Here is a 19423-nt window from a genome sequence, read left to right on the forward strand (position 1 = left end):
AAAATCTTAGTTCCCAAGGTTGGTGGCGCATTGACTATGTAAGCGATGGTTGACATTTCTTACAATGCCAAAGTCTAAGGGCGTTGGTGACCACTTACCATCAGGTGGCCCATATGCTCGTCCACCTTCCTATTCAATAAAAAAAAATATTTGAAGGTTGCCACGTTAACTCGACTATTTATATTTTTAAGTAAAATGTATTAAAAACAAAATACATGGTTATAAGTTGTTTCCTAAGTAATTTTGTTCAGCTTAGGTAAATGGCTTTCTATTCATTTTGAAAAAGCTAATTTGCTCAAAATAGCAGATTATTGCAGGTCTGAGTTAATTTCAATATTCTCGACAGTGATTAGTGACAGTGAGGAGAGACTTGAAAATGGGATTATCCCACTCAAATTGGGACGTATGGTCGTATCTGTTATGGTAGAATTTTTGTAGGTTTCAAAGTAGCCAAGAGTATATGACACATCACTCCTGCTTGTTATCACAAATACCAAACAATAACATTAGTCGACTCGAAGTAAAAAAAAAACATTCCATAGGATATCGGTAGCATGCTTTTTCACAAGCATGCTCTTCTTAACAATCGCTAATTGTATAAAAATTGATTTGGTGCTACTACATAGCAATACACCTGCAACAAAAATTGATAAATGGAATAACTCCTTTCATAACTATTACTTAACAATAACTTATAAGCAAGTATTACCGATGGTGTGATAACAATATTTTATCATGAAGTAACCGAGCAGTGAGTCGTGAAGCTGATCAAATTACCAACTGCGTAAGATGAAAGGGCTTACAAGTTATGCAACTCATCTCGAGTTCACTACTTTCCGGCTTCGACTTTACTTATATTAGCTAATATTGCTTTCTAAGCGTGATATATTTTTAAGCGTGAAATATTTTTATACTCAATGATATTTTTATAAAAAGATATATACGATGTTTGAAATATTGCAAGAATTGCAATTAGTCACCCCATTGTTGCAGATACTTCAATTTCAGAAGCGTGTGTCGAGTGTATCGTCTACTTCACGATAAGTAGAGCTTCCTGCATCTTAACTTGTTCAGGAAACTGTATATTTCACTAAGCTAGATATTTATTTATTTGCAAACGCAATCATTAGTATATAAAATGAATTATCCTGTAAATTATAAATATATAAATAAATATATCAACTTTATTTCATCTTAATCTTTATAGATAAAAAATATAAATTAAATTATATGCAATAAAAAATAAATAATAGATGTGAAGGAGATATTTTAGAGACATACAAACAGTTAAAAAATACGCAGTTCACATAGGCACTTCATATAGCAGTTAGCACGTACTTGAGCAAATTACTTTGCGCAGGCACGCGCTAAAGGAGAGTAAAACGGCAGACAGAAATTTTGTATAATCATTGGGTTTCTAAAAAACTGTACTATTTTAAAGTATCGAAAAAACATCAACAGCATAATTTTAAAGCGCGAAAAACATGTTGAAGTATCCTCCAGCGCTTACAAAGCAGATTATGCACGAAAGCGTCTGCTCGTGGATGTCAAAATTATACCTCGTTCAAGTCCAATAGCGTCGCTTATGTGTTTTCAGAGGCATTAACTTTACATGGATTACATTGTTGCCACATTGAAAAAATAAATAACGTGATCTAACTAGTACAAAGATTTTTATATTAATAATTTGCGTGAAACCGGCCAAAACTTTTGTCCGGTGTCTGTATTAATCAAGAAACGATTCGTTTTTCTTATGGATAGTAGGATTAGATACGAGGTGTAATTCAAAAGTGCCCAATTTAAAACATTTCATAAGTTTCGAAGTCACATATCGCATATTACTGTAACGGTTCCCAAAAACGAACAGTTCCTAATAATATTATTGTCATTAACGATTTAACATTAACATGCTAACGAATCGATACATGTACACGGGGTCTTTAAATAAAACAAAGACAATCACGGTTCAAATCTGTTTATCTTGTATCAGTGGTCAAGTAATCCATTGCACCGATCACTTTCGCTCCCCTTGTCATTCTCCGATCAACCATAAACTTTCACTGTTTTGATGTCAACGGTCCTCATGAGCTGATAAGCCTTTATCTCGACACGATAACCAGCACCGTTATGACGTAACATTTACAATATATATATAATAGGTATACAAGAGTTTCATTTATGCTAAGACAAAACTTTACTTGATTACTGTTACCTTTATTTATTTAATGTTATAGTTTTGTCATATTCATTTTTAAAGTAATATTAACAAGACCCTGAGATGTAATGCATCTTTAATTTCTTTTTCTAAAAAAATAATCTAGCACTAACCACGCGCCACTTTTTGACGGTGTTATTTCAAGATAACGTATTATCACAGCCAACATTATGTTTATATATGAGTACGTACGTGTCTTTACGTTACTTTACATAACATTTCAAATCCTACTAATAAACGCGTATATTTATGAGGATGAAACAACGAAGGGATTTGTATGAAATTTGGAACAGAGGTATCGTTTACCCCCACTTAACGCATAGGCTACTTACAACGTACAAAAATAATCCTACCCACGCATATCAACGCGGAGCCTAAGTGCGTTCAAATAAGACCCCAGTGATATACTATCCAACGTCATACAAACTAAAGTACGTTGAGTACGTATCCACTTTTGTGGCTACCGGCTCTAAAGTTGTCTCAGACAATACGAGTTCTCTGCTTGCTTGTCTGAGTTTTGAATTGTTACCTTTTGTTATCAAAGACAACTTCTGCCGCAGACGCCTTAATTACACAACGAACAAATGGAATGATAATGGGTCGTATGATACTTTTAGTGGTCAGTAGTAACTAACACTGTCAGCAATTAACGAGCCCTTTAGCCAGTTTAACTATCAGCGGATAAACTCAAATGTAACGATTTATTTTATTAATCGTTTGTCAAATCGTTATACACAAAACACGCATGATAAATAAGGATACATTACCAACCAGCGTTAGAGCAGCACGGAATAAGCTCCAAACTTTCAATAGAGCAAAAAGCCTAAGGCCTAAATACGCATTCAAAAGTAAAAATAAGATTGTTTGTTAAAGCAGTCGTAAGGGGTAATTACTATATATACCAAAAATATTATCTACCACTTAAAGCCAAAGATATTCGCATTATAGTTGTAATTTGTCTATTTACAATAGCCCTTATAAAGGGGCTGTGGAAATGTACTCATAACTTAATTTTTATTACAATTGAATGAAGAAATTCGCTAAAAATATTACATTGTTCTACTGAAAATACTCTACATCTAACTAGATACTTAAGCTAAGTGTCTGGCTCCATTCCAACGTTTCTTATTACTACGCCATTCCTTGTCCTTACATTGGAAGAAGGATTTTAAGACTTTTTTAAGTTCTTTATATATCTAGACAATTTCACATTTAATACTATTAAATAAGCATTACAATACAAAATATACTATTTATTTTGTACAATAGTAAACATTGGAAAAATATATTTTCGAAATTCTTACTACTATTATAAATACGAAAGTTAATATGTTAGCTCTCTCGTCTTAGCCATTCAACCGATCATCATGAAATTTTGCATACACGTTGTCAGGGATACAGAAAAGGAAATAGGTTCATAACGCCTCCCCACCTCTCCCTCCCCCCTCAAATATTTTAAGTATTGTATTTCTTTCATCAATAACTAAACACGGTAATTATTATATACTGTTTGACCATATTAAAGGTACCTTAATATTTTATATAATTAGGCTTACATATCGTTTTTTGAGAATATGACAGGAATAGAGGGTAGCCGTAATTAAATTTTACCCCTCCGCGGGATCAACGGCTTTCAAAGACACAAAATAATTATAATAGAGTATTTCAAAATAAATATAACTCGAAAATAAATCAAATACAATTAGCTATAACAAAAAAAAATCCTTTTATATAAGCATAATAAATAACACCAGTAAAATAATTGCACTTTCTGATAAAGTCGCGAACATTCAAACAGACATAGAAACAGAGAACTTTTCTTATTATGAAGTCGGTTTATAATACTGAACAATGATTATAATTGGTTTTAATTTGTCGGCTTACATCTAACGTATTATCTTTTCAGTTTTAACAAAACCGAATATGTCAACATGGGTAACTAGTTGCTCCACGCGGCTTCGCCCGCGTTAGACATTACTACCCCAATCTCATTGGTTACTGCGTGATGTTTAATAACCTTCATTAGATATTTGGCTGTCAAATACAAATATATTTTTTCTGTTTTTTACTTCTTGTTCCAGATCTAGTGTGTTTAATCAAATTAATTCCGAAGCTTTATTATATTAGTATAGCCTAATATACCAAAATCAAAATAATTTATTCAACATTGAAACATTAAACTTGCTTATTTAATGATAACAGACCAGAAACTACCACCGGTTCGGAAAAGAAACACCCAGACCTGAGAAGAACCGGCGAAAGAAACTCGGATACCTTTTAACGTTAGGTTGAATATTGCTCAATTAGAAGAAAAAAAAACTCAAGAGGCACGTCCAAATAGTGATATCCTTTTAATCTCAGCGATCATCGCGACTCTGTAGCAACTTCACATGCTCAGCGTCCGTCAGATGCTTATCTGAGTTATCACATCCATCCTCACAACTGACGAGATAAGTTAAAGATATGATTAATACAGGCATACTGCGTAAATTTATTATTAACAATTTAAACATAATAATCAAATTTATATAATAATCCAAATAATTATAAACATATTTATTTATTTGTCAATAAGTAGACAAATATAGATTGTAGCCGAAATTGATAATTGGACCGATGATGGTGGGACTGGTGTTATGATGCATCTTTAGAAAAGTTAATGTATCGATTATGATTGGCTAATGATATAAATAATAATAATAATTATACAAAATTCATATTGTTTTTATTTATATACGAAAAAAAATTCTATTACATAATAGAAAAGATTAAAAATATGTGGCAAGTTCAATATGGTTCAGCTAATAACCTAAAAATTTTACATTTATTAAAAAACACAAATTCAAATATATATATATATATGTTTGTATAAGTAATGAATAATATTCCTCTTGTGTTTGCATCTTAGCTCTTTAAGCAATAGTATAATTTTATACTAGCTGTGCCCGCGGTTTCAACAACATTAAACTCGCATTACTCATGCCTGTTTCATAAACGCTTTCAAATGGTACGCACTTGCTACAGTGTGTAAGATTGGTTGACGTTTATGGTTACTGCTGTTGATTGTAGCGCGTTTATAACCTTCCTTAATAACTGGTAAAAACCAGACCGGTTCCTGAGATTAGCGCACGCACAATCCTCAGGTTTTTAATATTATTTTAGGTATATTGCATTGTAATTTTTGCAAATCGAAGTATCAATCTTATTGAATAAATTTGAATGTTCATATCATTAATTATGCCTTTATTACATTCAAAGTTTAATATAATTGTGAATGTTCCACAGATTATAAATATTATTAAAAAAAAACTTAAAATACCTACTAAAACCTGTTACTTATTTACCGTACGATAATAGTATAACTATATATGATAAGGTATTTAATATTTTATTGTGACAAAAAATTTTTGCTAATATTATTTTTGTTTTCATTAAACATTTTTATAATTTACTTACTTGTTTGTTTTGCTAATTGGCAGTCAGATGTTACTTCATTATATCGTATTTCGAAATAGTTTACAAATATTAATTAGCTCATAGATCGTTAAGCGTGTCGTATTTACTGTATTTGATCGATTCGAGGAACATCACTTAATATTGTTTTTTCTTTACAGTTTATTGGCGAGCCATGCGGACATCACTATCAGTACACGCGAGATCAACGGAGAGAACGCATCTCTCAAACTAAGATAAACTTATCCGATAAAGAAATAATCTGCGTTCAAGTGAAAATTAGATCGAGCGAGAGAAGAAACATTCGTCGGCCATTTTGTTATATTGAAAGCTGAAGTGGCTCGTATTCGATTTTCAAAATTTTCAATAGTTCGATCACATAACATCCATTGTTAATTTCGTGCCGCGTTTAAACGCGTCACTACTTGAAAGACTAGTGTGGTGAAGTGGTGTCGTAGACTTTTAAAGATGGCAACTACGGGTAGTGAGATGTGGCTGCAGTGGTTTGCTTGCTGCTACCAGCCAGCTGCGCAGGCGCAACGTACCCGCCGGAGAATAGATAGATCTATGATTGGTGCACCTACCAATTTCCAACACACAGGACACATCGGTATGTTTTTACATTTATTTCTTTTAATTTTGTTCGATTTTTGTGGTGATATTTACAACTGTATGTTATATTTATTTTTCATTTGTCATCATCGAAAAAAACGGATTTTTTTTATTATAATTATTCCATATGTGTTGTATTTAGTATGGCACCATGGAAGCCCCATTTTAATTTCAATCAGACATCGAAGACCCACCAGTGAACTCCTCAAAATCATATAGGAAAAGTAAAGTGACTTAAGAATTGTGAGCCTCATGATAACTGTGGTTAAAGGGCGTACTGGACGGAACTGGGTTTTGACTACGAAGACACACAACGGAAACTTAACGAAAAACAACACGAACAAGTAGATTGTTCTCTGACTGATATTAATTATTTACTTAAAAAAAAACATACGTATTTTGGGAATTCGTTCAGTATTTACTTACTTCTATAGTTTAAAACAATTTAATAAAAAAACCAAATGATTTTTAGTCCAATTTCTGTCATGTAAATATGATATATTATTTAATTATTTTTCGTTATGTAAGATTAGATCGTAATTTAATTATTTTTATATCAGATTAACATAAACAGCATTCCCTTCAAGCGAAAGGAACTTACTCTATTATCAACAACTTAAATACATTTTAATAGTACTTAATGTATTATTAATATCATTTTTAAGTAGCATTTCAAGGTAATATTTACAATCGATGATTTGATATAATCCTTACAATTGATATATCTTTCAATCGATTAATGACAGTCTTTCAAACCGATGTGAACGACCCAATGATATTGCTAACAAGATACACGACTCAACAGCATGTTGTTGTGATTGCTTAGATTCTGTGCGTATTTGGTGTTACCGTTATCCAAATTATTAAAATTGTAACACTGGGATTGCTTACTATTATATTTTAAGCACGTTTCAAATTCACTAGGCATTCATCATCATCATTACGGAGATGCTATATACACATAGTAATAAAATATTTATATGAATATATAGCATCTCCGTAATAAAAAACGTTTAAATTGTAAAAAATAAACACTGCTATTAATAAATGATTATTTATAAGTTCCGAGAAATTGATATAAGAAAAAAAATGGAATTGTGGTTTGAAAGATCAATTATGTCCAAATAGAGTCGACATCATCTAGCGTTTTTTATTTGCAAATAGACTTAGTTGTTTAACTATTAAATTATTTTCTTCATACAAGCGACTTTATACGAGTCCTTAAAGTGTTATAAAAAACGAGACAAACGTCGTCATACTACCTTCTGTGGACTAGTTCTAGACATAACCAAGATACGCTTACTAAGTTCGTTACAATATATTGAACATGTTTTAAAATTTGAAAAAATACAAAGTGTATAAGGATGAAATATTTTATAAAAAAGGAGGCTACTAACGATTTCTCTGTATACATGATTAAGTCCTAATAGTACAAAGTCAGGACAGGGCTTACTACACAATGAATCAATAAGTGGGTTGGAATGTTTCCAACAAAAATGCTTTCCAAGCTCTCTCTAAAAGGGTGGGTACTCATCACGACTCCATACTAGGTCATTTTGTCGTCACAATGCAGAGGCTGTTATGTCTGCATCTGAGAAAGTACATACTTAGTACATACAAATAGCTATTCTATGTCAATTATTATGTTTAGAGAAAATAAACATAATTTAACGTAATATCCGTTAGTTTATTGGTTTTACAAGATTTTTTTTACGTAACTTAAAGTTTCGCAAACAACCGTTCGAAATGTATCGTATCGTCAAATAAACATGGTAAGCGGTAGCTTTTTCAAACGTCACAATATCTAGGCATTACTGATCCAAAGCAACGCAGGTCTTATGTCATTGAACATAAAGAACCATTTGAATATCGATGGTTACGTATTATAATTATAGTTACATAAAAGCTATATCATTAGTATGCTGGATATACACGTGTGTTCCCAATTCGGAGTCGGAGCAGCCAGTTGGACGTCTTCTTCCGTATATGGCAAAGAATTGTCGCAGCTTTGCTACAACGAATGAATTCATACAAATTACATGTAATGCGTCCGACGTCTGCAGTCTGGAATAATTATTGCGTTTATTCCATGGAAATACTAATTTATATCAGTCACGTAACACTTTGCATTATATAAATGCCCTGGCGTATTTTGACTACTACGTTTTCAATATTTTCGAGGCGTTTAAAATAACTCCCGTCGAAATTTCCGGCAACTAACGGTTATATTAGTCGCCCAATACGTATTATGTAGTGAAGAAGGACGATACATCTTGATGACCGATAGAACGGATTATGTTAATCAATACGACTTTACGTGCGATCATATGCGTTCAAATTATCATATCTCTAGATACAATTAATTCACTTTCTTATCGAAAACAATTGATCTTTCCAAAAGTACTTCATCGATAATGTTATCAATATTTTGATACTCAAAAAGAACAAAGAAAGAACAGTACTATATTCTATAGCGTTGTAATAGTAGAAAAATGTGCAAGATTTGGTCAGTACCGTATACCTACTCAATATAATCTTCACTAAAAATTACTAACGTTTTCGGATTACATATCACAACGAAGTGTGAATGAACTTATATGAAAACTATTTCAAAGTATTATTAACTGTACAATTATAATAACTATGTATTATTTGTACATCATACTAAGAGTAAGGAACCGGTTGGCGTGGTTGGTAGATATCTTTCACGCCGAAGGTTGTGGGTTCGATTTCCACCCAGGACAGACATTTGTGCGCATGAACACGTCTGTTTGTGTAAGTATTTACAAAAGAAAAGTAGTATATTTAGTATATCAGTTGTTTGGTTTCGATAGCACAAGCTCTGCTTAGCTTGCGAACAGATGGCCGTGTGTCAATAATGTCCCAGGATATTAAAAAAAATTAAAGAGTTTCAGTAATACAAACCTTCCTAACTTGTCAATATATAAAAACAGTAATTATATTAGTCTTACATATACATTTAAGTTAAAATGAGTCAGAATTACGAGATACTCTACAATTATCACTCGTTTGGCTTCAGTGAGTTTTAATCGATTTGCTGAACAGTTGCTCTGTTTTGGCACTCATTTAATTATTTCAGGAAGTATTATGTTACAAATCAACGCAAAGAATTTAATTTGTTTGTAATTTTTAAGTTAATTTCAACGAGTCCTCCTTCCACTTGATTAAAAAAACTGCTAAAGAATTTGTTTTACGAGATAAATCAATATTAAGTAAATTTTAGGTATTGATTGCGTTTACATTTAAGGTTTCATTACTATTGCAGATATAATAAACTATTTTATGAATGACAATTTTTTACGTAAAATATCGATACTTTTATAATATGTATAAAAAATACAATGACACTGATGTCGTTTAAATTTAAATTTAGAATACCGAAGTACACATTCAATGTTCAACCGACGTTCGAATGTTGAAAATAAACTAAGTTCGCCGGCCGAGGCGAGTAAGCAGGCGAGTGACTCATCTCCGTTCTAAACGCGCACAAATGCTGTTTACTTTTAACTTTTTTTTTCAAACATTTGACCTCGCAAAGAAAACTTTTTTTCAACTTATGGAGATCATTTAAATTGTCTATGAGTGTTTTTTTTAATACTATTATAATGACGAAAGCTTTATGCCTAGTGCTTAGTAAATGTGATTATATGAACAAGCACGTAGGTACTTTAAATTAGTAAAGATCACTAACCTAATTCGTCCGCCAAATTACTGACCAGCATACAATATGTTAGCTTATATTTTTAACAAGTCGATGTGTCGACATCGCACATATGGTTTCATATAACATGACGTGACACTGGGTTATTAATCGTTTAAACATAACATAGCTAACACACTGGCTTACATGGCGTTAGCGAAATAATCTGTATCCATAGACATAAATAAAATTAAAAGACGTAAAATTATGTTTTTTAAATTTGTTTTTAAATTCTTTCCTGTTTAATTAAATTACATTACCAATTTGATTAAAATATTACAGATGATTCTGTAAGAAACGAATGGACTGACTTGTAACGTCGCTAAGCGGCTGCTTAGTTAAACAGTGACTTCGCTCTTTATGTCATTATTGATTTGACATTTGAAAGAAGAAGACACAAAATTAACTAATCGCCGTTATAAGAAAGGCCGTAAGTTTTTTATTTATTTAAGAACAGTTCACTTTTACGCTTAAGTTAAAGATGTGAGTTTACAAAAGTATAAAAATATGAAACGATATTGTTTAAGAAAATACGTTACATGGAGAAATTTAAGATAATTAAGGTGCGTGTGGCATAGCTTAGAACATAGTTGAAAAAAAGTTTTTTTATGCGTTTTCAAAGCGAGGCGTTTCTCGTGTCACAACTCTTGATATAAATTCTATTATTAGCAATATCCGTCGCAGTTTCTACCCCGGAAAATAATAAATATGTAGCGCGGTTTTATCGCAGTAATATGTTTAATCCGACATACACATATGATCGTATTTATTTATCTCAGCGTGCTAAATGATACATCGAAATTCGAATCGAAATTACGCAAAAACCTCTCCGTTGCGAACCCTTTTTTTCAAGTTTACTACTTTAAGCTGTGTTAGGTGAGTTGTATTCAGTCAGTCAGTCAGTCAATCAGTCAGTCAGTTAGTCAGTCAGTACATTGTGCTATATAATAATCAAGTGGTTCTAAGGTATTTAAAAGAAAAACAGTTGTATATTAGTGTCATATTTATATTATGATTTGATAAATTTGTGATACAGAATTGCTACCAAATTACCCTCCAAAATATCTCAATGTAACAGTCTATAAATCCCCCAGCTGTGCTAAGGCGACCTTTCTTCTTTAAGAGAAGATTTGGAGATTAATCCAACACGCTGTTCCAATCCAGGCTAGAATATGTTACCAGTACAAATTGACCAGAAAACATGACCAGTCGTCATAAATGTATAATTCAACATATTGTTAATATCCGGCAACACCAACACGGCCTTGTAAATAGTTGTAACAGATAATAGATAGATAAAATGTCAGACACAATAAGATCGATTCACTCAATTGACTCAATATTATCTGGGAATTATTGACAGACGAGGTATTTATCAAAGGTTCATAATTCATCAATAATTATATCGTCTTTCCTTTGTATATTAAACACTATTTAAATGTAACAAGAGTTCTTTTCATACGGTTTTTGACAATTCGTTAATATATATAATTATTGACTGCATTGTTGGTCAAGCTTGATGTAAGGCCGCAGACCCGAAGGTCCTGGGTTCAATTCCCAGGTTGGGCCAAAAAAGTTATTGTGATAGAAAACTCTCAGTAGTAGCCCGGAGTCTGGAAGTTGGAAGTGTGTACAATCCCGTGCTTCGGAAAGCAAAAAGCACGTAAAGCAGGTCCAATGCCTGTCGTGTCGGATTGCTGTTTCATCGGATGATGAGAGTTAGGGAATAGAGAGTGCACTTGTGTTTGCGCACACACTTGTGCACTATAATATCTGCTGCGCAGTTGACTCTCCCTTGAGATTGGTCGCCGTGGCCGTAATCGGTCTGGAGGACATTATTATTATATAAAATATATTAAAAAAATATTGTATAATAACATATATAACTACGTCGTTTTTACTTGTAGAATAAAAAAAATACATGTAGGTAATACGCAATTCGGATCATCTTGCCGAAATATAAACCGACCTCCTTGTACCCGTATAGGCAATAAGACGGGTGTTATATTTTTAATAAGGTATAATAGTCTAGTGTATAAAAAATATAAACATAAAATATAGTTAATTAATTCATAAGTTTCAGAAATCTTCGTAATAAGGTTTATTAACTGAAAACAAAATATTTATCTTAAAATGTTTTAGTGCCTAGATATTTCTGATAGTCAAATTCATATTGACCTTAAACTTAAGGTCAACTCAATTTAAAATAAAAACATTTCAACCTTCACCTTTAGCTGCATATTAACCTTTTTTTTGTACAAAAATACAATATAAGAATTTAAAACATTTATTACTAGCTGACCCGTGCCCACATCGTTGAGCGGTAAATATTTTTACTTGTGATGAAATTATGATTGTGATTCGGTCAGTACTGAGTGCTATGATTTATTTCCTGACTGCCAAAAGCCGCGATGGCCAAACATTAATAAAATTGTCGCGTATTTGATATTTTAAATTATTTCTAAAACTATGCAACCAAAAAACATACCATAAAAACGAATTTTATCTAAATAAAATTTCCTTGGTGATAAAGCAATTTATTTATAAATATATTGACATATTGTACATGAAAAAAACCGTCTAATAGAATATCACCCAATAGATTACATCACAGTCGCAGTACCGTACCTATATCGTATTATCTCTTTAACCATTCGTCCAAATTAAATACAATAAAAGGGAAAAGTATTTTGTTTTAAACACTTTAGATGATATGTTTTCTTATTTTGATAACTATTCATAATTGTTGATATTATGAACAATAAACATGATCTAATGATTTAAATTATTTTTTTTAATATAATAAACTACTTTTTGTGATTTAAATACAAAAGTTAGACACAAGCTGTCGGTAACTTTTTTGGCATTATCAAGCTCTACAACTTTTCTCTAGAACTCAATCGTATATATCTCATCGTTAAGGTAGCGTTCGTAAGAAATGATTTCGTTTGGCCTTTTTTTCTCCGACTTACTTTGCAAATTCGTCCACAAAAAAGTCTTTTCATTTTTCGGGTTAATATATAAAAAAATGCCTATGACACTCACAAGTAATGTAGCTTTCTATCGGCAAAAATATTTTCAAAATCGGTTCAGTAGATCCGGAGATTACCCCCTACAACCTCACAAACTTTACCTCTTTATAATAATAGTTTAGAGATGATGTTAATCTAATATCTTCATTTTCTCGTAAATAAAGTATTTTTGAAGTTAAAAAACTATCTTAAAATAAATTCTAATATATTTTAATATCAATTAGTCGATTTGACTAGTTAGGTGATTTTCAAAATTTAAAGACCTATTCAATACCCGATTTTGTTTTTATTAATTTCTTCACCCTTCCTCATCCACAGACAGAGCCATAGATATCAGCTATTCCACAGATTGAGCTTTCAAATACTATATTATTTTACTGTAGTCTACTCGTTACAGGCCAGGACTATACATCGTCTTACACTGTTAACTTAAATATTATTCCAATGAGGCAACGTAACTAATTACCATTAGTTATTTACCTATACACTAAAATAATAAAAAATATAACGTTATAACGCTATATTTTTTAAAAGAAAACATATCATCTCAAGACATATCTTATAGGACATTATATTAATCTAGGGATAGGGAACTGTTTTATAGGTTCTGTTTTTAATAAAAAAAAATACAACGATACATTTAGGTATATCTTCCATAAAACGCATTGAATATTATATAACTTGTATATTTTACGCACATATAAAGTAACTTAAAGATGTATATAAAAATGGAAATTAATTTTCAATTCACGTATTAGTTAATTAAAAATTTTATCTCGCGGTCGAAGTAGAAAGCGGCTTGGATATCACTTCTAACCCATTAATACTGGCTTCGTTATTTAGAAAATAGAAATAATAATTTACACTCATAATTACTTATTATTAATAGCAGCTGTTCGCAGATTAATTAAAAAAAAAATAGCTCGTCAACTATATTTAACTCGCGAACCATTTAATTAAACGATTTAGTTTTAAACATATATTGAGTTATATATTATTTAATTGTTAATGTTGTATATTTCTAAATTTGAATTTAAAAAAAAATCACATCAGTTTCATTAAAATTTTTAAATCTCAAAAATATACAAGATGGAGTTTGAATATCAACTTTAATTTGTGAAAATATAGAGCATGACGGAGTACATCATTATAATATGAAAATACTACATTTCTCTTAATAAATAGAATTTTAGAATAAGTTCATAATTATAGCTTTAATTTGGTACATTTGACTTTCCTAATTTTGGTTTTTGCAAACTGTATTTAATCTATACTTTTTTTTTTCGCTGGAAAAAGTATTTAATCTATACTTACATTTCAACCTAATTAAAATTCGTATTAACTGCAAATTAATTCATATAGCTTTCATTTGTTACAAGTCAGCAGCTTTTAATTGAAGAAAGAAATTGAAATACTATTTATTTAGCACGGCTCATACAACAATAATTTTAATTAATAGAAGCAATTTGGAATAAGTCAAATTTAATCATCAAGTTAATAGTAACTTGTGAATTAATTTGAAGCATAACATAATCTCAATTATGGTACAGAAAAAAATGTAAATACATAATTTAAATTATTAGAAGCAATTTGGAATAGGATTCAAGGAACCCGCTTAATTCGAAATATAACTTTATCTTAATTAAAAAAGTTAAAGTAAGCCGTGCCAAATTGAAACATGTCTTCTTTTGAGAAGGTTTGGAGCGTGTATCATCACGCTACTCCAATGAGGGGTGGAGCTTACACGTGTGGCAGTTTTTGATCCGACACATGAAGGCTTCCGCGATACTTTTCTTATAAAACAAATATGAAATCAGTAGTGTTTGGCCGAGCTTGAAACCGCAAAATTTGTGAGTCACATTAAGAAAAGTCGCTTCTATTAGTAACATGGAAATTACTAAATAAATAACAATCTAATATCAATAATGTTGTTTTTATTTCATCTATATAAGAAACGACGATACGTCTTTTAGTAAATATATGTATATATAGGAATAATCAGAATGTTTCTTGAGAAAATATGACGTCTGGCAACCCTATTACATAAGTATTTATATTTATATTATAAGGAATTTCAGGTGAATCAAGGACGCTCTCACAGCCGACCCGAATGGCGCCGTAACTTGGCCGACGACTACTCGAGCGCAAGGTCGTTATTGTTGCACGGAAAGCTCGGATCACGTTTGTTCGTGCTGCCAAAATATGTTTTTAATTGTTTTTAAATATATCGGAACTAATTTTTATTATATTTTAGTCATCGAAATATAAATATGTTTTAATTAAAACATAGCAGCGTTTTCGTTTAGGTCGCTGCCATTTATAAATATTTTTTTATTTTAATATTAAGAAAAGATAGAAGAAAAGATTGTCAGTCATAAATGAAAATATATATGTTATATAAAACCTAATCAATACATACACATGTAGAGCATTGAGAGATATAAAAGTCTAGAGATGAAAGAAAAACCGTGCGTAATATCAAACACTATGTGTGCAGAAAACGAAACGAAAACACGACTTAAAGTAAACTAACTACTGGTGGTAGGGCTTTGTGCAAGCTCGTCTGGGTAGGTACCACCCACTCATCAGATATTCTACCGCAAAACAGCAGTACTTGATATTGTTGTGTTCCGGTTTGAAGGGTGAGTGAGCCAATGTAATTACAGGCACAAGGGACATAAAATCTTAGTTCCCAAGGTTGGTGGCGCATTGGATATGTAAGCGATGGTTGACATTTCTTACAATGCCAATGTCTAAGAGCGTTGGTGACCACTTACCATCAGGTGGCCCATATGCTCGTCCGCCTTCCTATTCTATAAAAAAAAAAAAAAACTAAGTGTGTGTGTGTATTACGACTTAAGTGTAGTGTAAACTAACCGTGTAACATAATGTGGTGTGTTCCGGTTTGAAGGGCGGGTGAGCCAGTGTAACCACAAGCACATGGGACTGAATATCATAGTTCCCAAGGTTGGTAGCTCATTGGTGATGTAAGGAATGAAACTAATATTTCTTACAGCGATGTCCATGGACTGTGGTGAACACTTACCAACAAGTCGCCCATTTGCCCGTCTGCCTACCTATATACTAAACGAAAACGGGTTAAACGAGAAGAAAAAGCGCCTTAAATTGACTAATCATTTATAATATGACCTAATTTTTACAAGACTCGCGTGACCAGGCCAATCTAATCCGTGCTATATAATTAATTCCAATAATTAACGTCAGTGTCAATTTCATTGTCTGGTGAACGCGTAACCTTAGAACTAATTAGATTGAAACGAAGATATCTTGAATGCGATTGAATCCTAATATTTATTATATATTGCTGTAGTTCGGCTCAATCAAAGTTAAGAATTATAAATACTTTTTCATACTAGTAAAATATTTATTTACGCTTCTTCTATTCGCTTGAAGAACATTTGAAGTAATTAACTACTAGTTTCCAATCGTGGCTTCCTCCATATGTAGAGGGGGTGTAGGTGTTAGGTAAAAGTAGACTATGATTGGGTCCTTGGGGTTCAAGCTTACCAAATATCATCAAAAACGGTTTAGGCATTATACATACATACCTTGAACTGAAATTATTTCTTTTAGAAAAAAATATCCCTATTTTACTTGTGTTTTAGTAATGTTTAATGGATTCTTTTTCTCATTCCAGGATCCACCGACGTGGACATGCCCTCATCGCTGCTTCACTCCATACAGAATCAGATGCAAAGCAAGGGAGGCTACGAGATGGCATATAGTGTTAAGGTGAGAAAAAAATACTAATATCAGCTATAATTATGTTGTTCGAGGTATGATTCAAAAGGGCTGATGATTTTTTCCCTTAATCCCACAATTTTCAGTACCTGAGTGGATAGTTTCTTTCTTGTAATTCACATTTAACGACGGCGGACAAGCATATGGGCCACCTGATGGTAAGTGGTCACCAATGCCCATATACATCAGCATTGTAAGAAATGTTAACATCGCCAATGTGCCACCAACCGTGGAAACTAAGATGTTATATCCCTTGTTCCTGTAATTACACCAGCTCACTCATCCTTCAAACCGAGACAATACCAAGTACTGGCGTTTTTGCGGTAGAATATCTAATGAGCTTGCACGAAGCCATACCCCCAGTGGTTGTCTCAAACGTTCAATCTTACCTAAACCTTAAACATAGGTATCACTTAAAAACAGGTGGACGTTAGGCTTAAGTTATTTATACTATATATATATTATAATTTTTAATTCCTCGAATTAAATTATAATATAAAAAAAACTACGAATAAACTATAATAAGTTAAAACAAATAACGTGTTTATTATTATATTTTGATATTATATTTTTTTATTTATATTATAAAACAAGGGAGGGTTTTAACTGTTCATAACATTACTGATTGTTTTTTTTTATTATTTCCAGGTTTATTGAGCGAAGGCGGCTTTATCAGAGACGTTTGTGACAAAATAGAGTGAAAATATTCTAATATGATCTTAATATGTATTTATTAAAGAACCTTTAATTTTAAGTTTAGATAGTTATGTTTTGTTGTGTATAGAGAATAACACCGGAGATAAAAATGAGTTACCTAAATTTAGACGATGCACGCACATAGCGATTATATTATTTTGTACCAAATAATTATAACAAGTCATTTACTATTTGACGAAGAAAATTTTCTATAAATTTATTATAATTTTTCTAAATTTGTACAATGAGTACGGTACTCCATTTTGCAATGTAAATTGTAAGGCATTTTTGTTCATATGTACCTATTTCTAACTAAGCCATAAATAAAATAGAGTAGGTAATTCGAAAGATCAATCGTGAAAAACATAATTATATTTCTGTATATGTGCACACAATCTGCTAATGATACAAGAATTTAAATAAAATTCATTAGCAAAATACAATAAAGTAGAGTTACTTCATACATACCTGGGTATATTAAATACCTTACCTTTTATTACTAAAAAAGGTAATTCTATGCAAGTTGACTTTGATAGTTAAATTAAAAAAGAACAAGCTAAATGTTAAAAATTATCCAGTTAAATATAACTTTGTATTTTTATACACCACGGACACTTTTTGTTTGTTTACACTTAAAAAAATTTAATAATAGCAATATTATTACTTATTGTTAAAACTAAATAAACATTATTTACATTCTTTATAAATGGATCATATGTTTATAAATCCACATATTAAACGTATTTAATGTTACTTATAAAGAACTAATTGAAAATATTGACACTGCCCAAGAAAAAAAAGGTTTTAAAAAGAAAATATTTACCTTCATTGGTAAACTTTCTTAATAAAAATATGTGCAAAATGTATTCGAATTTTAATCGTGACTTATTAAATTATTTGAACTTGTAAACCTGAACGCATTTGTAATAGCGAATAGAATAATTATCAACAGTTATACCAAATTGTAGCCTCTATAATCCCTTAGGTAAACATTCTGTGTGAGTTTTAAGAATTAGACGAATATTTCTCATGAATATATAGAATAAGATGTCTGTATTATCTTCCACGTATGAAATTAGTTGTAGTTTGTTGTGAATTATTAGTATAATGTCTTCATGCCCGAATGTTTTTGGGCATACGAATGACGAAGAGATTTCAACCCAAATCTACAATAGAAGGAAGTTCATTTATAGTCTATAGAGTTTTATATCTATTTACATCCTGTGTATCGTCGTTGCATTTGCAAAAACTGAAGTGTGTAGTATTCTGTGTAGGGCTTACTGCAAGCCCGCCTGTGTGCAGCGTGCCTCCCGCTTACTCTTCTATAACTTTTTATTTTATTTCATATTAGTTGGCAGACTGGCAAATGAGCCATCTTATGGCAAGTTATCAATACCGCCCATAGACATTGACGCTGACGGAAATATATACTATCCCTTACGTCAACGCAGCACCAACCTTGGGAACTAAGATTATATGTCCTTTGTGTCTGTAGTAACACTGGCTCACTTATCCTTCGGAAATCGAAACTTTTGTCGGTAGAATAACAGACGAGTGGCCATCAAGTAGCGTACCAATGTGCCGCTTTGAAGGTACATCACATCTTAGATCCCGCGGTTGACGACAATGTACTATTTGCATTGCATTGGCGATAGCACTAATGTACGTAAACATTAGTGTCATCCTAAAATAAATAAACAGACTATTTCCGCTCATGTTCATTTCGTTCAGTTTTTGTAAACGTAATGTCGATACAAACAAAATAATTATTTGCAAACCTGTTAATAATTTTGTCATTTTATTGTTAAAACGACAAAGTTGTCTGTAACTCGATATAGTGATTTATACATTGTAATTATATTTGAAAAAATATGAATTGTGAAATCATCATCTTTGGTTGTTTTATTTTAATATGAGATACTTTAAGGATCT

The 19423-nt window shown here is 31.6% G+C and overlaps 1 protein-coding gene across 1 annotated transcript in view; it reads left to right on the forward strand.

Annotated features, from left to right (window-relative positions):
• The window catches only part of LOC126776539 (CDC42 small effector protein homolog), a 44380-nt gene extending 25001 nt beyond the window's left edge, over window positions 1-19379 (forward strand). Inside the window, exons 2-4 of the mRNA XM_050499135.1 lie at window positions 5830-6278; window positions 16692-16786; window positions 17444-19379. Of these exons, the coding sequence (XP_050355092.1) occupies window positions 6137-6278; window positions 16692-16786; window positions 17444-17452 (246 nt within the window). The 5' untranslated portion in view covers window positions 5830-6136 and the 3' untranslated portion in view covers window positions 17453-19379. The remainder of the gene's footprint in view (window positions 1-5829; window positions 6279-16691; window positions 16787-17443) is intronic.
• The last annotated feature ends 44 nt before the right edge of the window (window positions 19380-19423 follow it).

Source organism: Nymphalis io, chromosome 20, assembly GCF_905147045.1.
Source record: "Nymphalis io chromosome 20, ilAglIoxx1.1, whole genome shotgun sequence".
Lineage (NCBI taxonomy): Eukaryota > Metazoa > Arthropoda > Insecta > Lepidoptera > Nymphalidae > Nymphalis > Nymphalis io.